We start from the raw sequence: 26,952 nt of genomic DNA on the forward strand, positions 1-26,952 counted from the left end.
TATTGAGAAGCTATATGTAGCAGAGATGCGCATGTTAAGATGGATGTGTGGAAAAACTAGGAATGATAAAATAAAAAATAATCGGATTAGAGCTGACTTAGGAGTTGCCCCGATCAATGACAAGCTCCGAGAGATTCGTTTGAGATGGTATGGTCATGTTCAATGGAGGCCTAAGGATGCCCCAGTAAGGAAGAGTGATATGATCCCGATTAAAGGGGTTAAAAGAGCTAGAGGAAGGCCTAAAATGACCATAGGTGAAGATGTGAGGACGGACTTACATAGCCAAGGTCTTCTACTAAGTCTGACCTCGAATAGAGCCTATTAGAGGGCAAGGATCCATGTAGCAGACCTATTTAGTTGGGATTCCTCTGACGTACTGGGCTGTGACTCGTTCCTCTTACTTACATCTTCCATTTTTCTTCCCATTTCTTTTTATTTCTATCTTTCATTTATCATTTTCCATTTTGGCATTTCTCATCTCATTCCCCATCCTTGTGTACCCCATCTCTTCATCCTCCCTTCTTTGTTTAAACCTCAATTTTCCCTTCTTTGTCTTGCTTGGATCCATGTAGCCTGCTTCATTTCTTGTTTGTTGTTGTTGTTGTTGTATTGTTTCAGTCGAAACCATACATTTAGTCAAAATATCGACCGAAAAACTGCAAGACTTACATTTCGTTTAATGTTTTGTTTTGACATCAGTTGGAAACAAAATCTTTCGCAAAATTTTGTGAAATTACGACAAAACCTTGAACTATGACATAGTTCCAGGTTTCGATTTTGAGCTAAAATATATCTCGAAATTATGAAATTTTTGTTAAACACCTAGAAGGTTTTGGTGTTTGGTTTCGAGTGAGGGTATCGAGGCCCAAATGAGGTCCCAAATCTTCTTGGAAACCCTATTTTAGGCGCTCTTAACATATTGAATCCTTTGATTTTTAAAAAGCACACCCAAAATAGTAGCGTGATATTAGCAAAACAAGAGGACCAGTACCAACAGAAAGGAGAAGAAAGAGAGGAGGACTATCCCTGGTTAGAGAAACAATCCATGTGATAGTCCGACTTTACCTTTACAGATAATATCCAAACCAGTTGCAATATAACTAGAAGTTTTCTAATAGAGGTAGAGAAGAAATAAAAGACTAACTTACTGACTTACACTTAAAACAAAACTCAACTTACTCCTATCGTAGGCTTGACAAATATTACTCTTGCGATATTTTACACACAACTTAACGCTCCCAGGTTGGAGCATAAAAATCACCCATGCCTAACTTGGAATAGCCCTTCTAAAAGGCAAGACTAAACGAAAAATTGGTAAACATATCACCCAACTGAACTGAAGGCGAAACAAACAGAGTAACAATTAACTTCATTATAACAACATTCCTCATAAAGTGATAGTCAACTAAAATATGTTTGCTCCTTACATGAAACCAAGGTTTAAAATTTCGTTTCGTTTTAATGTTTTGGTCTGACTGAAATTTCCGAGATACCGAAATTTGACGAAATTTCTTTGAAATATGGTATTTTTTCTTTGAGTTTTGCTTGGCCATTTGTGGGTGTAAAATGCCAAAATGACCAAAATAAACAAAATTTCCAAAACGAGATGACCGAAATTACTGAGATTTTCGAAACGAGATGATGACCGAAACTTCACCGTAATTTCCCAAAATTTTGAAATAGTGCATTTTTTAAATTCGAACTTGCGTTTCGTTTCGACTCGACCAAAATAATCGAAATATTTGAGATTTTGACCGAGACAATGATTTTTTGAACTATGCATGAAACACAAGCTTACTGGAAATGTAGATAACAACGAAAGGCAAGACTAAACAAAGGATTGGTAAACATATTACCCAACTGAGCTGAAGGCAAAATAAATAGAGTAACAATCAACTTCATCATAACAACATTCCTCACAAAGTGATAGTCAACTTCAATATGTTTGGTCCTTACATGAAACACAAGGTTACTGGCAATGTAGATAACAACTTGACTAGCACAAAACATTTTCATAGTTTGGTATTTGAAAAAACCCAACTCTTGAAGTAGAAACTTCAACCACATCAACTCGGCTACAATATGAGACATAACCCTATACTCAGTTTCAACTTTCAACATTAGATCTAGCCAGAGTTGTTTGCTTTTTACTTTTCCATGTGATAAGGTTGCCACCAATAAATGTACAATAACCTGTGGTAGACTTCCTATCACTGTCAACACCAGTTCAGTCTGCATGAGAATATCCAACCAAATCAACATGGTATGAGGTCAATAAATAAGCCCCTTTCTTGGAGCTCCCTTCAGATACCTTAATATTAGACATGCTCCCTCCCAATGAGTCTTTTTAGGTGAATCCATAAACTGACTAATAACGTCAACAACAAAAGAAATGTTAGGCAAGCTTCTATCTTATGCGGGTCGTCTGGTGCTCGTTAAGTCAGTGTTGCAAGCTTCTTACATTTACTAGTCCAGAATTTATGGGCTGCCTCACTCCATCATCAAATCCTTAGAATCCCTTATGTCTTCTTTTCTCTGGAAAGGCTTTGATTCCTCAAGGTTTCTTCGGCCCATTAGTTGGGCTTCAGTTTGCCTCCCTTTGGTGGAAGGAGGTTTGGGTATTAGAAGAATCAAGGAGGTGAATCAAGCTGGCATCATTAAGTTGATATGGAAGATTGCTTCTAGAAAGAAAAGTATCTAGGTGGATTGGATTTATTCTGGGCTTCTTCGATCGGATTCCATTTGGATAGTCTCTATCTCTTCTGATGCTTCTTGGGTCTGGCGCAAAATCCTTGCTTCTTGCTGTACTGTCCTTGGATCTATCCACTCTCGCATTGGCGATGGGAAATCCACTTCCCTGTGGCTGGATCATTGGCACCCTATGGGAATTCTTCTTCATTGAGTTAGCCCTAGAACTATTTATGGCTCTGGGCTGCCTTGAAATGCTTTGGTGGCTGATATCATTGATCCTAATGGCTGGGCTCCCCCAGACACTTCTAATCCTGTACTTATTAATATCTGGAGCTTATTGCCCTCCATTACCAGAAGACCCCACCATAGGGATGACTGTGTTACTTGATTGCCAAATTCTTCAGGTTCTTTTAGCTCCAAAGCTGCTTAGGGTCTCATTTGGACTCGTCATCCTCTTGCCCCTTAGAGGAAACTAGTTTGGTTCAAGCACCATATTCCTTGACATTGCTTTACGGTCTAGAGAGTCTTCTCCAACTGCCTTCCAACGCAGTCCTTTCTTCGCCACTAGCACATCTCTGTTCCCTGAAATTGTGGTCTTTATTGGAATGCGATCGAGGAATCCAATCATCTATTTTTTGAATGTCCTTTCTCCTGTTCCATCTGGAAAGGCATCCTTGCTAAATGCTGGCCAAGAAATTGTCGGATTCTTCCTTTTGACAGAGAATGGTTTTGGGTTGACATGACTTTTGGAGGTTCTTCCCTCTGTGATGCGATTGGAAAGCTGGCTTTTTGTGCTGTCATCAATCATATTTGGATGGAGTGTAATTTACAGAAATGGATCACCAAATCTAGATCTCTCCCACAGATTTGGGATTCCATCTCCTTTGAAATTAAAGCCAAACTTAGTTCGGGTGCTCCCTCTATTTGTAATGACACTCCAAGGAACAGGCTCATTGTTGTCTCCTATGGCCTTCCCTCTATCTCTCTTCAAGCCTCGGGCTCCGCTGTTTGAGTCTTTGGCTGTTGGTTTTTAATTTTTCACCCTCCCATTTGAGGGTTGTTGTTTTTCTTTCTTTCCTCTTTGGTAATGAATTAATTATTCACCCAAAAAAGAGTAATCTAGAAGTCTTCTATTTTATTACCTCTTTTGCTTGTGCATGAAGAATTACTGTTTTCTTGTTTTGTTGCAAGGTTATAAATAAAGGAGTAGAAGATCATACTACCGCAACAATTTGAACAGTTTATTTAGCTTATACTTACTGACTTATGTGAGATGCAGAGTGCTATTGTGTGATGCAACAGCCTTGGTGGGATGCCAAGAGGACTGGTGAGATTCTGGTTAAGTTCTAGGTGGGATGCCCAGTCCACATAGTTGTCAAAGTGGTAGGCAGGCCAAGGCATTGGAGGGAGTTAAAAACTAAGGCGACACCAACAAGGCGCCTAGCTGACCAAAGTGCCCATCCATAAAAGGGCCCATGGACGCCTAGGTGGTGCCATATCATCTCTTCTATCTTCTTTTTCTTCTCAAGGTCGGTTTCTGTTTGATCTTCTGCATGCCATCTCTGTCCACAAAATTTCTGTTGCGTTTTTCTTTTCTCAGTTTTCTAATCAGCTTCTCGCATTGATGTTGCCATCCTGCCTTCTTTCCATCGATTTCACAACTTGTTGGTAACACAACAATGCCTTCTCTAGAGTCTAGAGTTCTGCAGCAGCCCTATACCTTGTTTTGATTTCCATGTTGCTACTAGTTTCTAGTTCCGAACTCACTAATTTGTTTCCGTTACTTTTTCTAAATCTGATCTGTGGCTACTTTTTATTCTTGTTTTAGTTGCTAATTTCAAATCTGTTTCTATTTTTTGATCTGATTTCTTGTCTGGTTTATGAACTTGTGTGTTACTAATTTTGATTTCTACTTATTGAAACTTTCTGTTTTGGGCTTAAATTTCTTATTCGTGAATCTCACTACAGTATCTGAATATGAGTTGCTATTTTGGGACTACCTGCTATTTTTGAGGCCCCTTTGAAGCTCCAGATCCGACCATTGGATCCTGATCTAATTTTGAGGGTTGGTTTCCCATCTTAAACTGACCATTCGACCAAACAATCAGCTCCATCAGACTCATCTTTTCGGAGTTTTTAAGCAATTCTCTTATTCTGGTTTTAGTTCCTACACAGCGGTTGTGGTTCTCTTTTGGGATCCTCACCTTAGCCATTAGTGATCTGGGATCCCATTAAACCCCTTTTCTTTTATTTATAAAACGAAGGCTCCGTTTGGTTGCAAAGGGAATTAAAGGGAAGGGAAATGAAATTTTCATACTTCAAAAAGGAATTTTTTTAATCATTACCCCATGTGACACCATGCATGTGACAATATATCTAACTCCAAATCATTTCATATTTGGTTATTAAATTTCACTTTACTTTGCATCCATTTCCCTTTGGTTTAAAATGTTAAATAAATATTACATGTAAAATGTATCTTTTCTAGATATGATAAGAAATTTAAGTAGTTTATACAATCACATGGGGTAATGATTACAAAAGTTTCTTTTTTAGGTTTGAAAAATTTTCCTTCCCTTTCCTTCCCTTTAATTCTCTTTGCAACCAAACGGAGCCTAAGGAAAAACATAAAAAAGAAACTCTCACATACGTGGGCTAAGGAGAAGTTCCATTACAACTAAAACTCTTAAAGATAGAAAGTCTCTGGAAATTCTAAGATATAGAAATAAACACCTAATTTCGTATAGGTCATAAATCCTTCATATTTGGGCTTATAGAACTATCTCATTACAATAGAAAACCCAAAAAAGCTAAGCCCATGGCCCATACCATTGGGGACCTAATATTGAGTCTAACTTGAACCAATATTGAACTGTAGGCTCAGTTTAACCCAAAAAAAACTTAACCAAACCCAAAACAACAAGCTGCTCATCTTCTCTTTTTGCTGGAATTCTGCCTCATTTTTTGTTTCTATTTTCTGTGAGTTCTAGGTGAACTTTGAGTTTAAATATGGGTTAAAATTTCTATCTTGAGTTGCATTGGAGTGTTATGTATAGGTTTGTACCCTTGCTTGTGGAGGCATAGAAATCTGATGAAGTTACATGCTAAGGTGGTTTCTTTAGTAAACAAAGGTGGACAACCTTTATGTTACATTTTCTTTGTTACTGCCTTAAAGCTCTAGATTTAAAATTCTTAATATTAAAACAACCTTCGTGTTACATGATCTGTTTTATCAGATGGTTTGCAAGTTGCAACACATTTTGCAGTAAATAATATCGCCTTACTATATGGTCTAAGAAATCAGAGTAGAATGGTTAGTACTTCACATTTAAAAAATTTCTATTGCAGGGTTCCCCCATGCCTCGATTGCTTGATGATGAAATGGATTCTTTGATAGAGCTAGGAGCTGGCAATGAAGCAACCATTCTAATCGATGTGGACGATTAATTTTATCATCCAGAATTAAATTGAATTTTCTTTTCATGGAGAACATAAGCCATAGAACCAGCAGGTGTCTCTTATGAGGAACTTTTGTGGCTTGTATCAATTCCCTGGGAATATGTTGGTACTAGAATATGGGTTGCACAGATGTGCTTCATCAAATGACTTATGGCTGTTGTTAAAGAGCTTATATTAGGGTTTAGGGTATTTTTTTTTTTTTTTTTTTTTTTTTTTTGTGGAAATATTATGTAATATTATTTTACTTTTTGGAAACACTTGTGTAGTTACAAAAAGCTTCATGCCTGATGGGAGTACGAAATTTCCATTTTCACATGTATGAAAACAATATTCAGTTTTTTTTTTTTTTTTTTCTGTTGGGGGTGGGGGGTAGGGGGGGGTGGGGGGAGGGAGGTGGGTTGTTTGCTGAGCACAATTTCTTGTAAGTTAAATGGCAGTTTATCAAAAAAAAAGGGGAAAAAGTTATATAGGGATCAGTCCCAGCCAATGCGGTACATTTTCCATTGGAAGTCTAGAGGAAACTTGATATCCAGATTCTAGATTCGAAGCTGAGATTTTTCTGCTAATTTCCCTTGGGGGGCAGGTATCCATGTTGCCCACCCGATCTAATTGAGATTTTCTTGACTTCTTGGGCTTTACCTTTTTCCTCTTACTGTCTTTTCTTTTCTCATTTCGCCTTTTTTTTTTACTCTGTTTTGAAATGATCCATGTAACAGACTCCATTCAATTGGTATAAGGTTGTGTGAGGAAAATTAGAGGGAAAGGAAGTGAAGTTTTTCAAACTTAAAATGAAGCTTTTATAATCATCATCTAACATGACTGTATAAGCAACTTAAATTTATTACTAAGTAATGATGCTTTTTGGATATGATTTTTATTGTACTTTTAAAATTCAAGGGATTTGGATGCAAAAGTAAAGTGAAATTTAATAACCAAATGAGGAATGGTTTGGAGTCAATGACAAACTTGTGGGGCAATAATTACAAAAAAAAAATCTTTAGATTTGAAAATTTTACTTCCCTTTTCTTTAATTTCCCTTGCAACTAAATGGAACCTTAGGCTGTAAGAGGAAAAGGAAGGGGAGTGAAATTAGTTTAAAAATAGAAAATAAAAACTTCTGTAATAGAACTATCTTAAAAGTCTTATTAAGTGTGGTAATCAAAATTTTCAAATGAAACTTATATTTTTCTTCTTAAATCCAAGGAGTATGATAGTAAAATATAGTAAATAACCATATTTGGAATGTTATGGATTTAGGTACATAACCATGTTAGAAAGACATATTGTTGCAGGGGAAACTATTTTTGCCAAGTAAACCTAGGAAATTGGTTCGCATGCATCGGAACTAGTGAACTATCACTGACACTGAATCACACTCCACCCAAAGATTTGAAATTCTCAAATCCTTGGTTTTCTGCAACCCATTGATTAAAGCTAAGAACTATGCCTCGAAGTTTGATTGACTTAAGTGATTATTGGTACTGATGATCTGGTTCTTTGACTGAATCAACAACTGTTGGGTGAGAGACTGGGCCAACTTACTGTAACATCAACTTCTTAATCTAATATTGTTGATTTGAATAATTGATTGCTTCACCTAGACCTCTATTTACTTATGTTGTTAGTGATGCAATATTTGCTTATTCAACAAAACTTGTTTTATTTGATTGTACTGCCATTGATTTGAATTAACTTTTAACTGACTTAGGAACCTTTCCTTAGGGTGCATTCCTGGTGAGTAAGCCGAGTTCTTCCCCTAATAGAAGGACTTGGTTAACGAATTTCAATGATTTATTTCTTAGCTTAGTTCTCCCTGCTTTATTAGATCTTTTAAGCTTAAGCTTCCCTACTCTAAAAAAGCAGTCTGGTTTAAGCACATGGTCTGCTAGTAGTGAAAAATCCCTCTTTACTTGCTTATCTGAGTTGACTGATGCAGGTAGCGAAGCTCACTTTAGGTTAGGTTCTTGATTCCCTAATCAACTGCTCAGGTGTATGAACTGCAAAATTAGTCAAGTAGTTCTATCCAACTTTTTTATACTAATAGGCAGTGCTTGTTAGATGATTCCTTACTCTTGCTTGGGTCCCTTGCTCTTTTACTACTAGTGTCTTCCAATGCAATTTTCTTCTCTAGTGCTGGCCAAATAGTATTTGCATATTCATAAGGAGTATAAAGATTCTATAATTTATTAGACAACGAATTCAGAATTGCTTGTATCTAAGCTTCTCTCTTGGCTTTGAGAGTGTGATTATCACTCTCTACCAGCTCAGTTAAAGCAAATGAGATAGCCAATTAACTTAATATGAATGTAATCATTTGCTTTCACCTCTTGTAAATAAAACCATTAAATGATTCTATAATATCAAAATTAGAGATGATTCTCTAGTTCTCCATTGCAGAACAATGGTTGGAGTGGAAGAACTTTGAATAGCCATACTCCTATAATCTCAAAATTACGATCTTAAGTCTTGTAGAATATAAGACTAGAGAATTGGGATATTGAACATTTCTTTGGATCTTTATCCCTGGCCTCTAGATCCCTGCCGGACTCAGTTCCCCAATGCCTCTAACAAAGGGCGGGGGAATGACCACCCTACCCTACCCGAACACTATCCGGGTAGAGTCCACCACCCCCCTTATTAGAGGCACTGGGGAACTGGGCCAGGCAGAGAACTGGAGGAGATAATTTTTGCATATCTTTATAATCCACCAAGTGATATATAGTGACTACTAACAGTTGGAGGGCCAAACCCATGGCCACAAACAATAAATATTGCGATCAAAACACATCACAAATATGAGACTGAAAATGGATTGAGGTGTGCCACCAGTCACTTTCCTTGAGATCATAGTCATACTAGTAGTTATTAGAGGCATTGGGGAATTGGGCCAGATAGAGAATTGGAGGAAATAATTTTCGCATATCTTTATAATCCACGAAGTGATATATAGTGACTACTAACGGTTGGAGGACCAAACACATGGCCACAAACAATAAATCTTGCGATCAAAACACATCACAAATATGAGATTGAAAATGAATTGAGGTGTGCCACCAGTCACTTTCCTTAGTCATAATAGTAGTTGTTGTACTGAAATATTGGGCCACATTGAGACTCTTTGAGTGGCACTCAATAAATCAAAAGATCAACCACCAAAATTGGAAAAAAAAATAGCAAAATGTAGAAACACAAGTAAAGGAAAGAGTTTGGAAAAGTTAAGAAAGCAAAGTGTATTCAAAGATAATGTCCAACAACCTCCAAACATTTCAAGGCAGGTGACTCCCACCATTTAATTTTAACATTTAACCATTGGCGGTCGACCACCTAGGCAGGCCAATCGACCAACCGATCAACCACCTCTTTTACGGAATTTTTTTTCGGTCTTGTTCCCTTCCTGGTACAGTGATCCAGTTCCTCTCATAGGGAGGCAGAAATGACATTTTAACCTCCCTCGGGCAGTGTGTTCGGACAGGGGGTTAGGTCGTCATTTCCCGCCCTCTATGAGAGAAACTGGACTACTGTACCGGATAGAGAACAGGAGACGATAATGATCCCTCTTCTACGTACCTTGCATTGGACACCATGCACATGAAAGAAAACTATGCATACAAGTTGTGTGGAATTAAAACCTTTACAAAAGGAAGCATGTTTTGAGGTATATTGAATCTTAAAATCATTTTAAAACTTCTAAATACAATATTTTTTTTTCCAAAAGGCAATGAATCTTCAAAGCCCATAGTCACATTGCCAACTTTGATTGAGTTTAAATTGACATGTATGCAGACTACATGGGACCTACTTGTAGAAAAAATTTGGGTGAAATAGACATGCCACCGAGAAGATATGGACAATCCACCAGATCAATTCCCATAATATCTATACAAAATAAATTATATGTAATAACCTTTATGATTAAAATATAAAATAAATATGCAATGTGTTATAATCTAGAGAAAGAATATGTGATTTATATGATTGAAAAAAAAAAAACAGATTAGTATTTTTCTATGTCATAGGTTTCAAAAAATGAAAACATATTTTTCTCTTAAAAGTTTGTCTCTGTATTACCTGCAAATTAATTAATCAAATGTAATAATACAAGATAATGTGGACCTTGGCGCAACGGTTAGATTGCTTCATTGTGATCAAGTGGTTATAGGTTTGAGACTCTAGAAACAGCCTCTTTGCGAAGAAGGGGTAAGGCTGCATACATTATGACCCTCCTCAGACCAATTAGCAACCGGGGATGTAATTATGGAGAGAGAGAGAGAGAGAGAGAGAGAGAGATTGTCTTTCAAGATTGTTGTTTCCTTTGTTAATTGATGGTTTTCGATCCCGTTGGGTTCCTTTGTAGCGCGACAGGGAGTGTAGAGCATATCCAACGGCCATAGTGCTTGGGTACGCAGCCCAACACCCTATGTTGGGCTACGTGCCAAGCACTGTGGGCTGTCGGATGGTGTGCTACACTCTCTGTTGCGCTACAGAGGACCCAAATCCTTTTCGATCGGATCCGACTCCTCTCCAAGGAGCTCAGTGCCTAGGGAGTGCCTAGGGGGCATCCAAGGGTTGGACTATGCCGCACACATCTCAACACATGCCTAGGGATGTGTGCGACACAGCCCACCGGCTGAATCCTCCTTGGGCATGCTGGGCTCCTTGGAGAGGAGCTCAATCCTTTTCGATCTTTATGAGTCCCGACATAGTGTTTATGTGGATTAGTGGTGATAATACGTGCTTTAAAGTCAATAATACTCCTAAGAAGAGGGACATTAATGATAAAAAAATTTTACCAATAAAAAATTAAACTATCTCGACATAGTATTTATGTGGATTAGTGCTGATAATTCGTGCTTTAAAGTCAATAATACTCCTAAAAAGAGAAACATTAATGATTAAAAAAAATGATAAAAAATTAAACCATCCCGACATAGTATTTATGTGGGTTAGTGGTGATAATACGTGCTTTAAAGTCAATAATACTTCTAAAAGAAGGACATTAATGATAAAAAATTAATCTAACCAAAAAATTATATAATAAAAAATTAAACTATCTCGACATAGTATTTATGTGGATTAGTGATGATAATACGAGCTTTAAAGTCAATAATATTATTCTACCCAAAAAAAAAAATCAATAATATTCCTTAAAAAAGGAGACATTAATAATAAAAAAATTAAACTATCCCGACATAGTATTTATGTGGCTAAGTGGTGATAATACATGCTTTAATAGAACTTGATATGTAGAGAAATATATTTGGATTTGGAAAGGACAACTCTTCCATCTCTTTAACATTAATTGGCATACATCTCTTGCCAATCACTTTCACTAAGTTTCTATCAATATCAACCATTTTCCATTGGTGTTATGTCTTTTTTATATGATTGATGCATTACCTACCAATTCTTATTTTTCTCCAAATCATTTATTACTAAAATTTCACTATAATGTTGGGGAATATGAATTTTTTCCACACATAGAAATATAACTTGAAAACTATTTTAGTCCACTCATTTCATTTAGAAATACATTATGAATTTGATCTTCTTAAATTATTTTTAATCATTTTTCATAAATACCTAAAACAATCCACACCCTAAAAAAATTCTATGGCTCCGTTTGGTTGCAAGGAGAATTAAAGGGAAGGGAAGGAAAAATTTTCAAACCTAAAAAAGAAACTTTTGTAATCATTACCCCATGTGAATGTATAAACTACTTCAATTTTTTACCATATATAGTAAATATACATTTTACATGTAATATTTATTTTACATTTTAAACCAAAGGGAATTGGATGCGAAGTAAAGTGGAATTAATAACCAAATATGGAATGATTTGGAGTTATTGATATTGTCATATGGTGTCACATGGGGTAATGATTATAAAAATTCTTTTTTTAAGTATGAAAATTTCCCTTCCCTTCCCTTTAATTCCCCTTGCAACCAAACAGAGCCTAAGGGATTCAAAATTCATATATGAAAAGTAAATTAATTTAAATGGAGAACTAGGATTTGTCTTATTAATATGTTGAACTGAAACATTATCCTTGTAGAAAGAATAGATTATAAATACATTTATCATTTGTTCACAAAATCCTTTTTTATCTTAACTTAAATAACTTTTGAAAATAAAATAGGTCAAAGATTTCATGCACGGTCATGTCCCCTCTCACATGGAGTCGGAAAAGACAATAATCCGCCCCCCCCCCCCTATTTAAGTCTTGAAGCTCTCGTCCTTTCATATGAATGACTTGCAAAGTTGTACATGACAATTTCTAATTTCAACACCTTGATGACAACAAGATGCACCCTTATTTATATGTCCCGCTTGTATTAATGGCTAGCTTCGAATAAGATTGAGGCATTATGAGGTAAAGTGCTTCAGATTGGTTGGATTTCAACAATAGGAGTAAAGCTACCAACCAAGGGGCACCCACCAAAGAAAGAAACCACACAAGGTTACTTTCTTGATCTTCAATTAGTGACAAAATTTTAGGTGGGCAATCTATTAGCTAGTAGAAGGACTCTTTTCAGCAAATTATGGTGAATGGTCTCAGTCAGACATGAAAGATGAATGACATGGTTAGGTTTTACATTCTTTAAAATAAATGTCTAATATTAATGCGATATGGAGCCATATAAAAGGGACTCTTCTTTTCGGGTGAATGGATAATATATTCCATAAAGTCCGAAGATCGTCAAAAAAAAAAAAGTTAAAGAAAAAAAATAGAAGAAAAATAAATAAATAAATGAAGAAAACTCCACAACAACTGACAACTTGTCCCTACAACTGGATTGAGCTATAAGGAAAATCCGAAGAGGAAACCCCAAGGAACGAGGCTTAAGGAAGCTGAAGGTCCTGCGTTCGACTCCGCCTCCCCCCCTTGGGGCCACCCGCCTGAGAGGAAACTCCCTGGTGAACATGGTGGACCCAGTATCTCCCGATTCGTGTGTGTTGTGGGGTCGTGCACGAGCCCTGAGGGATTTAGTCGGCTAAAGGCCGGATACCTACTATGCCAAAATAAAAAAAAGAGAAAATCCGAAGAGGATAAAAAAGGATAGATAGAACTCATAACCACTAGGCACTAGGACCAACTCTGAAAGGATCAAACATTCAAACTTACAATGCTAGCTACTTCTTGATCAACAGAGAGACCCCATCACTATAAAATTATGGTAAATTATACGTCACCCCCTAGTTTTCAAACGAAACTCAGATCATCCCCTGGTTTTTGAAAAAACTCAAATCACCCCCCGATTTAGACCCCAATATGATAAATTAGTCCCTACCATTAGTTTTATGCTGTTAAGTATAAATTTAAATCCCTACCTTGACTAATGTTAAAGATGAACGAAAGGTAATATTGTAAATTTAATTCTAATGTTTTAGTACAAGGGTAAAATAGTCTTTTCACACCAATAACTAACAGCAGACTAACACCATTACTGTAGAGGGGTGATTTGAGTTTTTTCAAAAACTAGGGGGTGATCTGAGTTTCGTTTAAAAACCAAGGGCTGACGTGTAATTTATCCTAAAATTATCTGCTCCATTTACCGCCCGGTCTAGATCCCCAAGTCCCTCTAATAGGGGGGTGGACCCCACCCGGGCAGTCTGTTCGGGCAGGGGTAGAGTGTTCATTTCCGTCCCTTATGAGAGGGACTTGGGGAAATGGAGCAGATAAAAGATCCCCCCATCATTATGGGGGTCACCATTTCTTAATTGCCTCAGACTTACGGCCATGACCCAATGTTGCTGCCTTGGAGGGGAGTTTTCTAACAGCTGTCCCTTGGTTTGGTCCCTTTCCACCCTTGGTCTCTCCGGAATTGGATCCTCTACTGCCGAGCTGCCTAGACACGGTGCTGTGCGCAAAGACCACCTTACCCCCACTCGGGCAAGGTGTTTGGGCAGGGGTAAGGCGGACATTGTGCGCAGCACTGTGTCTAGGCAGTACGGTCCTACCGGGCAGCTCGGCAGTAGAGGATCTAGATCAATAAATAATTCACTGCCATAACTTATGGGGTAGAAGCCTCATCAGCATCAACCCTCCCATTCTCATTCGAGATTGGTTTCTCCTGGTTCGTTCCCTCTACATCACTCCCAGTGTCAATAAATATTTCACTCACATGGTCATAAAACTATAAAGAGACTCTTCAATTGTCTTTTAACTTTCATGAGTATATTTCATACGGATTTAATGATGTACGTGGAAGAACAAGCTTCATACATTAATCTTCAAATAGCTGGTTTTTGTGGTTGGGCATCTCCTCCCTCCTTTTTTTCCACCACATCTTTCCCCTCTGATCCGCAGGATCTCTCAGATCGGGATCCTCTTCCCACATGGGTACCCTTCGATCCCCTTGAATCTCTCACAGTTTATGAGGCGTCAGCGTGGTTCCTAATCTCGGGATCGGATCGTGATCACCCAAACTCAGGTCAAATATGACACTTTTGACTCTATTTATTGTAAAAAGGTTCAATTTTTTTACCTTTTTATCCTTGTCTGCACAGGTGGATCAGTTTGGTCTCGACTGATACCGATCCAATCCGACCAACATCGGTTGATTCAATCCGATATTACAAACCTTGAGCGTGGGATCCACTTTTGAAGTACGAAACCCACATCCTATGGACGGTATGAGATCTAGGAAGAAGATACCTTCATGTGGAACTGAGCTGAACTCGAATCTCTCCGTAGTGGTATACTCTTGTAACACTATAGTCCCCTAGTTTTGTAATAAGGATGTTCCTCCACTCTAATGTCCAAAAAAAAAAAAAAAAATAGACATGGCCTACCTGGTACTCATGAGCTGGAATATTATTCACATGGTAGATGATATTGCTATCTTGAAGCAAAAGATTTGATCCCAACCAATTGGCATAAAAGAGCATCCAAAGGGTATTTTAATAACATTGGTAGACCCATAGACGGGTCTACTTGAGGCCCTGGTCCCGGCAGGGCAGGGCCAGCTCTGGCATGGCTCGCCTTGTCCCGGGGGAACAGTGCATGCACGCCTGTCCCAGGGCTTGGCTCGGGTGTGGCTGTGAGTACTCATATTTTAGTTTTTTCTTTTCTTTTCAATAAAGTTGTAATATTGCCCTCTATATATAAATAGTTTTAGTTTGTTATCTCTGGTCACTAACAATGTCCTTGTCCAAGTACCTTCCAAGGCCCTCCAGGGTCACTCACATGGAATCCATTTCTCCTGGAGGGCCTTGGACGGTACTTGTACAAGGACATAATCTGGTCTCATTAACATTATGTAGCGGCCAGGCTTTATATGTGACAGTAGAAATGTGATGTTGTTATTATTATTGTAACTAGAAGTAACTAGATGCAGTGTGTTAAGTTGGGACTCTCTCAACTAATGGGAGACACGGGTAACTAGTATTTATCAAAATCACTGTGTAATCTTTAAATGCTGTACGTACGAGGAATGAAGGGATAGGCTTTATTGCTTGGGTTCCTATAGTTTTTTTCTGGAGAAAAGAAATCGACTACCTCCCAATAAGCCAAAACGTCATGATTTCATTTTTCTTCTCGTATTAATTCCTTAATTATCTCTTCTTAATTTCCTTCTTATCTTCTTTCCCCTATTTATCTCTTCTCCTTGTCGTGCACGTAACATCTAGTATCAGAGCACTAGACATGACCTTACAATCAGATTCCCACATCCATCCTGTGTTTCAAGACACTCTTTGTCCAATACAAGATTCTTATCAACTGGAGTGGGTTGTCACCATCGAAACAACCTAGGATGACTTGGAAGCCATGTGAACTCAATTTCTAGAACTTGGTCTTGAGGAAAAGACCAAACTCAAGGGAGATGTACTTTGATGCGTGCACACCATGGAGAGGGTTGTCTACGTGCATGAGGGATGGAACCGGGCATGCATGCATGAGATTACACCACCTTAAGGGATAGTTGTTACTCAAGGATCCTCCTAGATAGAAAGAAAAGAGTCCATCCCAACTTAATATATATATATATATATGACAGAATTCCCCTCACTTGTCGGTCTCTACTGTTCACAAACAATCATATCTGCTAGTTCAATTCTTTGTCGGCTCTGGATCAAATTGGACCCCTACTTAACATTTCATAAATATTAAACCTCTCTTTTAATGCTCTTAGAATAGTAGGCAAATCATCCACCCACCATTCCCACTTAACAAACCTAGACACCTATATAGCCTTACTTGGGGCAACTGGGCATTAAATGCTCAATACTTACTGCAATACCCAATTCACCTCCTCTTGGGTTATGCCACTCGATCCTACACAAACTGATAGACAAAGGACTAAAACACATAGACTCGTCAAGCCATAACATAATTAACTCATACGTTATATTTGAAATCAAAGTTTCATGTGTCACATCCGTTATGTAGGGCTAAAATATTTTATTTCATTCATAATCCCATAATTTAAAAATAAGGGTGTTAACTATGAAACGGAGCTGCTAAATTGTGCCAAAACTAGCCTTTAAAAATCCAACTATAAATAATTGGTTTTTTTTTATTTTAAAGACTTAGCTTGATTTGGTATGATTTCTATTTCAATTTTGGATTGATTTCTTGAAATAATCAACAAATATATTTTTGGTCAAAATTTTGAAATTGTTTTGGTTGTATCAATATGAAATATTTCAAGAATAAAAAAATACATTTGGTAGTTCAATTTTTGAGAATAGATTCTCTATACTTCTTTGGGAAGGGTGGTGATAGTGGTGGTGACAGTGGCGTGGTGGCGGTGGTCGTGATGCGGTGTGGCGGCGGTGGCGGTGGTGGTGGTGGTGGTGGTGGCAGTGGTGGTGAGACCATTAGGAGAAGAAGGGTGGTGTTTTATTTATAACATGAAACTACTACTTTGCCCATCAAATTAACCATGTGCTCATTAAAGAGCAAGAGTGAAATCAAATGAAATAAAAATTCTGAAACAGCTCCTCAATTATTTGAATTAAAATCCTCTCCAATTCCTTGATCGCCAAGTGAGGTGCAATTCGGGGTTGACACTGGCAGTCGTGACATGCAACAGTCCGAGGTTAATTGAGTCAGTTTTTTTTTTGTTTTTTTCTTTCTTCTCGAGCTCGGTACCGTTGGATGTCGCATCTACCAAGTGTCAAGCTTTCAGCTCCAAACTACACCACACCGCACTTTTAGGAAATTGGACAGGATTTTTTTCCTAGTTATTTTAGAATTTCTATATCACTTGATTTCTATTTCACTAAAATAAGGTGCAAAAATCAACTCAAACAACTTCCAAAATATAAATTTCTCCCTTAAATTGAAATAAAAATCATATCAAATCAGGCCTTAATAATCGATTTGTTTTGATTTTAACAGAAAATTCGTCAATCCCAAATCAATTAAATAGTATAATATTTTTTAGAGAAAAAGAACTCTAGCCGGGAGTGTGGCCTACGTCAGCACTCCCATGAGTCGAACGAGATGGATGTTTGTTGTCCCAACCATTCTTGTTAGTCCCGATCCCGATAAGGAAAGGAGTAATTTCTAACAAAGTTTTCGTGTTGTTGATTCCTAGATGTAGTGCTTCTTCCCCCACGCCGCCTATTGGTACTATTGAAATAGGATTGACCTGTAATACAAAACCTAGAATCAACAATTGAAGCATATGAGGATGCATCAATCAGGGATACACGACAGAAGGAATTGTTCTATTTCGAAACTTCACCTTCAACAAGCATAAGTTTAGAAAAGACACCTTTGTCCCCTTGTTTTGAGGAGGAGGAAGATAGACACATGGGAGTGCTAGCGTAGACCACACTCTCGGACAGAAAACTACTTCTCTATTTTTTATCAAGAAAGAGGATCAGGATCGTCTCCAAGGAGCCCAGTGCCCAGGGTGCTGCCAAGGGCATCCAGCGGTTGAGCTGTGCCGCACATATCTCGGCACACGCCTAGGGATGTGTGTGGCACAGCCCAACGGCTGACAGCACCCTGGGTGTGCTGGGCTCCCAGGAGACGAGCTAAATTCCAAGAAAGAAGCTTCAAGACAAGGAGAGAGAGAGAGAGAGAGACGACTCTCCTTATATCTCTCATTCTCTCTCGCTCTCTCATCTCTCATTACCGTTTTGTTTTTGTTGGCTTTGTTTGGACTTCCACACTATTCTAATGACAAAATTTGCAGATTTTCTAGCACTGATGCCTCTGCGTGTGTGAGGGTGGAGGGGAATATTATAGAGTTGTTTTGCAACCCCGTTGGGAAGAGACTATAAAGGGTAAACCGATGAGGAACCGATCGAGCCCAAGTAACTACTAATCGGTTTTGGTTTGCGAAATTGGAACTGATTAACAATCGCTTCAATTTCAAATTATATTCAGTTACTTCTTGAACCGAAATGAACCTGAACAGATAAATTGAAACCAAACTGATTTACACATATGGTGCAACGGTAATGTTACTCCATTGTGATCAAGTGGTCACGTGTTCGAATGTGGAACAGCCTTTTTACAAAAGCAAGGTTAAGGCTGCATACATTATAACCCCCTCCCCAAACCCCACCGTAGCGGGAGCCTCGTGAATTGGATACACCCTTTTTGTTTAAATTGATTTACATAGTGAAGACCAATATTCTAATTACCAATATTGTATTGGTCGAGACATATCAGTATCGCCAGAGCCCAAAACAGATACGACACTGATACAGAATAATTGATATTATTAAAAAGTGTTTTTTACCAAATAAAAAAAGTTTTTGGATCTAGAATTAGACTGATTAAATCAATCGATATCGATATTGATATGCCAACAAGAGTAAGATAAGGCCCAAATATGCCTCAAGGCACTCCATCCAATTTTCTCAAAACTTGTGCTCTACTTCATCGACTCTCTACGAAGACTCGAAGGAGTGGGGGACTCATATGATACATATGGAATCTGACCTCCAATATCATGAGAACACGCGTAATAGTGTTGAACCAGTGAACGATCTAGGATTAAAGATCCATAACCCGGTCGAAACCCCAGCCACAGCATCACGCCTGAAGAATACACAAGGAACTTACATATGACTAGCCAAAGGCACAATCACTGACAACACTAACAAATTCGATTAATGGACCCCCCCCCTCCGCCTAGCTTAAAGAATACGCAACCAAAGAGGGGGAAGGGGGAAGAAGACACCGTCATATAAAAGGGCAACATAGGAAGGAGGAGGTACGGACCTAGTGACTATTTCATTGGTTGAAATCCAAAAGCTCTAGAACTAAATTTTACATTTTCGATCCCGTTAACTATTATATTGTGCTCAAAGATCTAACTTAGGCATCAGATAATCCTCCCCAAAACCCATTCCAAGGCACCTGTTTTACCTTCTAGTTTTATTGTGTGTAGGATTGGCCCATATCGTGGAAGAAAGATCTCGACTACAACAGATATTGAAATTGATCGATACAAAATTTCCTAGGAAAAAAAAACCATTAATTATGAACGCGTAAACATGAATGAGTATGACCATGACCATGATTGTGACCATACGTTGCACGGATTTTTTAGTCGCCCAAAATCCACTTAAGAGAAAACTAAACGTCTTTATCGGAAGATTCCAAACGTAAGTTATTAGAAAATTCCACATGTCATTTTTACAACACAGGAGGATGAAAAAATTCATCCTCCCATGAATACTTAATCCATATTTTAATCACCCATAGTTACTTTCTAATACTATAGTAATGGCTATTAGGAATTTAGATTATAGACTGTTGTACTTAGGTTAACTATCACACCCACTTCTCATCCTCCAAAAAAATTCCTTAAAAATGCTTCTATACCACTAAGAATGTTTCACACACAAACCCACGCCGCCATAGAATTTCAGTTTCAGCTTATTTTAGGATTAAAATCCTCTATAATACGGGCTTGAGAGTTCGACACATGGTAGAAGCTTCATGTAATAGAGCGAGTAAGGCAGTTTTGTTTTTGTCTTTCTTCTCAAATTCGACACCGTTGGAAATTGCATCTTCCACATGTCAAGCTCTCAAGTCCGCACTGTAGCATTGGGCTCATCTGTAGCGCGATAGAGAGTGTAGCGCACATCTAACGGCCCACAGTGCTTGAACACTTAGTGCAACACCCCACCTGTGTGTTGGGTTGCATGCCCGAGCACTACAGGCCGTCGGATGGTGCACTACAAACCCTGTCGCGCTACGAAGGACCCAGATTGCATACTGAAGCGCACCCCACAAGGTTAGGAATTTAACTCGTCTCCAGGGAGGCGTGCGCCCAGGATGCTGCTAGGAGGCATCCAGCGGTTGAGCTGTACCGCACACATCTCGACACATACCTAAGGATTGGAGAAAAAAAAAATTTCCCTTTATTTGAGCCATAGGAGAAGAACGGTTAAATTCCAATTTCAACTTAGAGTTACAAGTCAAGTCACATAATTTACCTTCCTTTTAGCTCACCAAATTAAAACCGGTTAGTTAAACTCACGCAGGGCAAGCAACACTTACTTAGTGTGTACCACAACCCTATATTAACACATGAACCCTCATGACTAGCTTATAAAACACTTGTGTTGCTCTTGCTTCTCCTCCTCCTCCTCCTTCTCCTACAACCAATTCCTTCTCTTCAACATGTTCAACCCTGCAGTCAACCAAACAATCCTCTCTTCCGGTGAACTCGCAAATGATGCGAGTTCCTGGCACATCTTCTTCATGCCGGAGATTCAAGGGATAGAGCTCTTCATCTCTATCACCATTTTCCTAACCATACACTCTCTTAGGCAAAGAAAACAACATGGCCTACCCATTTGGCCGGTCGTCGGTATGTTGCCTTCATTACTCTTAGCCCTTCGTGGTGACATCTACGAATGGATCTCCGGCGTACTTTGCCGTACAAACGGTACCTTTAAGTTCAAGGGTCCATGGTTTACCAACCTACAGGCTACCATCACTAGTGACCCACGTAATTTAGAGCACCTTCTCAAGAATAAATTCTCCAATTTCCCTAAAGGCCCTTATTTCCTAGAGACCATGAGAGATTTCCTCGGCGATGGAATCTTTAATGCCGATAACGAGGAATGGCGGCGACAACGAAAAACGGCGAGTCTCGAGTTTCATTCCGCCGAGTTTCGCAAATTAACGACCGATTCCTTGTTTGAACTCGTCCATTCTCGACTCTTGCCTGTTCTTGAGCTTTCTATCAAACAGTTTGTACCCATTGACCTTCAAAATGTTCTCTTAAGGCTTACATTTGATAATGTTTGCATGATAGCCTTTGGTGTCGACCCGGGTTGCCTGAGACCCGATTTACCTGAGATTCCATTTGCTCAAGCTTTTGAAGATGCAACAGAGATTACAACATTAAGATTTGTGACACCCACAAGTATATGGAAAGCTATGAGGTTTCTTAATTTGGGACCAGAGAAGAAGCTCAAGAAATCCATTAAAGAAGTTGATGAGTTCGCTAACGAGGTGATTCGTACTAGAAAGAAGGAGCTTTCTTTGTATTATAATGAAGAAAAGAAGCGTAAATCAGACCTTTTAACTGCTTTCATGAGGTTAAAAGATGATGAAGGGAAGCCATATTCCGACAAGTTCTTGAGAGATATATGTGTAAATTTCATACTTGCCGGCCGGGATACTTCTTCTGTTGCATTAAGTTGGTTTTTCTGGTTACTTGACAAGAATCCGGCGGTTGAAGAGAAAATTCTCGGCGAGATTTGCGGCATAGTTGAGAAGAGGAGTGAGACTGATGATGATAAGGGTGATCAAGGGAGGGATTCTATTGTGTTTAGGGCAGCGGAAGTGAAGAAGATGGAGTACTTACAAGCAGCTTTATCAGAAGCTCTTAGGTTATACCCTTCTGTGCCGGTGGATCAAAAAGAGGTAACATGCTTTCTCACATCATTATATACGTATGCACATATATTTATATGCATGCACATATGTATATGCATGTATTTATATGTAGATGGACCTTTTATTATGAAAAGTGGGATTCATGTCGATTTCGCATTCTTGGATGATAAAAATGAATTTTTATCGTATGCAGTTTTCTGATCGGTGCGGTTCCTTAGTGCCTCTCACAAGAGGAGGGTGGACTCCACCCGGGCAGAGTGTTCGGTCAGGTGCCTGGTCGGATCCTACCCCCTCTTGTGAGAGGCACTAGGGAACCGCACCGGTCAGAAACCGTAGACATTAACGATTCTGATAAAAATAGTGGTTTTTGTCGTCTGAGAATATGAAATCGACCTGGAATGTATTCTAAAAATACATACCAAACACAGCCTAAATTATATAGATTGTCGATTTGATTCCATTCTGATGTCTTTCATTCAAACCTTCAAGTATTCATGCATGGATTTATGTATAAATATGTGGTGTCATGTATGGTTTACTTTTCTTATCTCTTAAATAGGTAGCCTAACTAAGATTCCTTCAAGCTCTTTTTTTATTTGTTTGTTTTTTTTAGAATCTAGACCATCTATTAGACTAAAGATCATTTAAACTAATGATATAGGCCAATTATACATATATACATATATATATGGAAAAATATCCTTATCAGGCTATGTGGAGCCTACGCTCACACATTGGAGGCTCATGAAATTACCACCCATCACCCCCCCCCCATGAAATCAAAATTTGCATCCATATTGATACTTTTGTGTGTGCTCTCATTAGTCTCGTGTTAGTGCAAGGGATACATAATCTAGCAGCAATGTCTTGCCTCCATGTATAACAATGATTTGATAAATTAAGGCTTACAAGGGTGCACACGAGACGATTATTGGGTGTATAGACATATGCACGAGGGCATAGCAACAGATAGAAGGAAAATTATTGACCTTGTGACTGAAATTTGACATGTGATTTATTTAGACCATTCTATATATACTCAATGGGCGCACGTTCTCTGTCCGGGAACGCATCTGGGCACAAGCTGCACCCAAACAGATGGGATGGGACAAGGATGAGGTTTACTTCATTGAGGGACAGGCTGATCATTTTGCCCACCCCATGTGTGTCAACATACCCTAGCCAGTGTAGAGGACTTTATCCTATACTCAATATATATATTGTCAGATTTACTGCATCAGTTTCCACTTTGAAAAGTCGGATATATACTGGCCGTAGAGATTCTCTCTTAAAAAATATAAACAATCATTTTAGGTAACTTTTGTTTCTTTGTCGAGGTGATTAATCAATTTGGAATAGACAGAGAGGATGACCTTTTTAATCTAACCACATGTGTGGATTAGAGATCCTGTAGATTGGCCACATATCTTTGTATTCTATCCAGCCATGGCCCACCATACTTGATAGCTTTTTCCTTGAAACTCTGTTTGTCTCTATAAAGAAACAAAAACCATGTTTGATTGCTTTGTCCTTAACTTTGTCTCCATAAACTAAACCATGCTTGATAGCTTTCTCGTAACTTTATTTTTTTTTTTCTCTATAAAAATAGAATAAGGGGACATATTTTGTTTTTCTCTATAACAACAACTGCCTAGTGTAATTGGTGAGCCGTGGAGTGCATTATGTCTATATTCATTAGGAGGTCTCGAGTTCGAGTCTCCTAGCTGGTACCTTAATCTTTCCCTATCCACCCTAAAAGGTAGAAAAAATAATAATAATACTAATAATAATGGGACAAATAGTTGAACATAAATATCCCTTCCTTTATCATCCTTTAGATTAAACAATTTCCTGATTTATTTAATAGATATGTTCAAACTTTATAATATGTATTATTTGAGATTTAAGGTTATCTTTAAAGGTAAGAAAAGAAAACATAATAAAATAAAAATAATGATTATAATCATAATTAATTATTAATTTTTATCTGTTTATAAAATGAATTTTTTAAAATAAGAAAAAGATTAATTTATACAATTTTATAAAAGGAATTTCTTTATTAAATTATACAATTTTACATGTCTTTTTATTTATTATACTTCGATGTCAAATGTACAAATTTCATGACTTTATCATTGCAATTTTATGACCATTTCCCCTAAATTGGATTGGGTGAACCCGAACCCATTTTCTCTTAAAACACTTTTCATTTCTTTTTAAACATGTCAAATGATACATTTATCTTTATTATCAGCACATGCTCATTAAATTAGAGTGCAAAATAGCTTTGAAATTGATTCTAATTTCAATATTGAAACGGGTCCTAGGTTATTTCATTATTCCGATCAGATGAAATTGATTTCAATTTCTCATATATAAGATAAAAAAAAAATCATACCAAACACCATATTTTCAATTTATAACCTAATTACAATTGTGTCTCATATTATTAGGTTATCGAAGATGAGGTGTTCCCCGATGGAACTGTGCTACCTAAAGGAGAGAAAGTTTTCTATTCTATGCATGCAATGGGAAGAATGGAAAGCTTATGGGGAGAGGATTGCAAAGAGTTTAAACCAGAAAGATGGATGAGAGATGGGCGATTTACGAGCGAATCAGCGTACAAATTCACGGCCTTCAACGGTGGTCCGAGGCTCTGTTTGGGGAAGGATTTCGCTTATTATCAGATGAAATTTGTTGCTGCATCAATCATCTACCGTTACGAGGTTAAGGTGGTGGAGAATTACCCTGTTGTGCCAAAGTTGGCATTGACAATGTACATGAAATATGGGTTGAAGGTCACTCTAAGCAGGCGTGATTAATCTAATTAATTGTTAATTAAGCTTTAGACGACGTACTTAAAGAGGCCTAATAATCTTAAATGTGTGAAAAAGATTAATAAGTGATATTGATTAATTTTTCTTTCATCTTTAATTTTCTTCTTTTTATGTTTTCTTGTTAGTGTTCTGATCTATTTACCAAAAATTAAAAGTGTTTTGATAGGTTTATGTTACAACAGTGGCTTTGTAAAGGATTGAGAATAACATTTGATGTTGTCATTGTCTGTTACTAGATAATTAATAATATTTGAAAGTGTGATATCTCTCTCTCTCTCTCTCTCTCTCTCTCTCTCTCTCCATGAAGTACTGTTTACTTTTCCTCAAATCCAGCTGTTGCGTGTGAAAACCTTCGTCGCTCGGTTCACCCACGGATGAGCCTGCAAAAAACCGAATGAGCGCAAGAGAGCCGGTGTTGCTCCAGCCTAGGAATCTTCGACTCTCAAGTCAGGTCTCCAGTGCAACAGCGTAACAGCTTAGTAAAAGTGAGTTGAGCGTTTGAGCTCCATACCTGAGTATTTATAGAAGGAGATGAGGCGGTTGGAGGAGTCCTAGTATGGTAGGAGTTCTTCTCTTGGAAGGCTCTATCCCGTTGCGCGGAGTGGAGAGTTATTTTCGGGGTCGGACTCCCGTTAAGGTAAGAGTCCATATCTAGGTGTGATTCCGTATCGCGATAGGATTGTGTCTCAATCCTTATCCCGCGATTCTCGGATTATGCTGACGTGGCTCCGCGATTCGCAGCAAGCCGTTACAATGGCCTTTGTGGAAGGCTCGGCCTCCGACGTCGGCCTCTAAGCTCGGCCACAGTGGTTGGCCTCGGAGCTCAGCCTCGGCTGACAGCGGTGAGGTCGGCTCGGAGTCGATGGCCGATTTGGGTGTCACCCCATGGTGTGGGTGCTCGGCACACAGGAGATAGAATGCCAGATCTGTCGGTGGTCGGGTCGGCACTACTCGCACGGGTCGGTTCGGTTATCGGACTGTCCTCGGCTCGGCCACGTGGCAGCTTCCGATTGGTGATGTGATTTATGCCTTATCACAGGCCCCCCCACTCATCAGGGGTCGGCACGACACTGATGAGTGAAGTATCTCGGTCTACTCAATCGTCCCTCATTGCGGCCGAGCCGAGATTGCTTCGTCGACGATTGGATGTTGTACGGTCTGACAGTTGGGGTGTCAGTGCGACGTCAGCCGGAGTCATTATGGCAGGCTCGAGAATTCGAATCGTCTTTTGATTTGGGCCATTAGATGTTGTTGAGTTCTTCTCGACCGTTGGATCTTCTCTGCTCAGAGGCTATAAGTAGGCGACTCTTCCTCATTCATTCTTCACTGTTTCAAGTTTTCGACTACTCGGCTAGCTCGGATTCTTCAGCTCATTCAGTGCTCGGCGCTCTCAGCTTTCTAGTTCGTGCTCAGCTCATCTCTGAAGTTTCTTCAACCAGTAAGTCCCCTCTGCCCATTATGTCAGTTGGTAATAGTCACACGAGCGAGGTGTTCGCTGGGGCGGCTGAGGGTGCTAGTCCTAGCCGAGAGCTCCCTGCTCGCTCCCCCACAATAGACCTATTGGGCTCGACCTCGAACGAGCCCGCCGTAGCGGAGCCATGTCAAGCCAACATCGTCCAGCTTCCCATGCCCATGGAGTCCGACTTTGAGGCCCAGCCAATTCCTGAAGACTGAGCCGAGGGCTCGGGATCATCTTCGACAGATGACGAGGAGTCGAGTGAGGAGAGTTCTTCCCGAGGTTGGGTCAGTTTGGTTAGCTCATCCGCTGACGTTCCCAAGCCTGATAAGGGGAGTGTCGACACCGTCCAGAGCACAGTCACTGATGCCGACCTCCAACGCCTCAAGGCGACTTATGCCATCCCGGAGGATGTCCAGCTCTGAGTTCCTAACCCTGGGGAGATGGCTTGCTACATCCGGCCTAGCGAGGTGGCCTTGTACGAGATGCCCTTCAGGTATGCCTTTAAGCTTCCCGTGCTTGACCTAGTGGATCAGATCCTGGACCATTTCCACCTGTCTCCAGGTCAGCTGGTGCCAAACTCATGGCTGTCCGTGTACGGCTTCCACATCCTTTTCTGTGAGATGGGTAGAGCTGCAAGCGTGGCTCTTTTTTCTCAGCTCTATTTCCTAAAGAAGTCGCTGGA

General features: G+C 39.1%; 2 protein-coding genes across 2 annotated transcripts in view; both read left to right on the forward strand.

Moving 5' to 3' along the window:
* LOC122665843 (tubulin-folding cofactor E-like) overlaps positions 1-6,178 on the forward strand; it is a 55,591-nt gene extending 49,413 nt beyond the window's left edge. Inside the window, exon 14 of the mRNA XM_043861976.1 lies at positions 6,040-6,178. Within this exon, the coding sequence (XP_043717911.1) occupies positions 6,040-6,138 (99 nt within the window). The 3' untranslated portion in view covers positions 6,139-6,178. The remainder of the gene's footprint in view (positions 1-6,039) is intronic.
* A 14,558-nt stretch (positions 6,179-20,736) lies between these two features.
* Positions 20,737-24,880, forward strand: LOC122665332 (cytochrome P450 86B1-like). The gene is made up of 2 exons (XM_043861449.1): positions 20,737-22,001; positions 24,428-24,880. The coding sequence occupies exons 1-2, from the start codon at positions 20,748-20,750 to the stop codon at positions 24,794-24,796; spliced, it is 1,623 nt and encodes a 540-aa protein (XP_043717384.1). The 5' UTR covers positions 20,737-20,747; the 3' UTR covers positions 24,797-24,880.
* The last annotated feature ends 2,072 nt before the right edge of the window (positions 24,881-26,952 follow it).

This window comes from Telopea speciosissima, chromosome 6 (genome assembly GCF_018873765.1).
Source record: "Telopea speciosissima isolate NSW1024214 ecotype Mountain lineage chromosome 6, Tspe_v1, whole genome shotgun sequence".
In the NCBI taxonomy this organism is placed as follows: Eukaryota; Viridiplantae; Streptophyta; class Magnoliopsida; order Proteales; family Proteaceae; genus Telopea; species Telopea speciosissima.

What these genes read in the sequence shown, in the direction of transcription:
- LOC122665332 (XM_043861449.1), top strand. Translation starts at nt 20,748, where the DNA reads ATGTTCAACCCTGCAGTCAACCAAACAATCCTCTCTTCCGGTGAACTC. An exon ending in TGCCGGTGGATCAAAAAGAG is followed by an intron (nt 22,002 to 24,427) that starts GTAACATGCTTT and finishes TCATATTATTAG; the next exon opens with GTTATCGAAGATGAGGTGTT.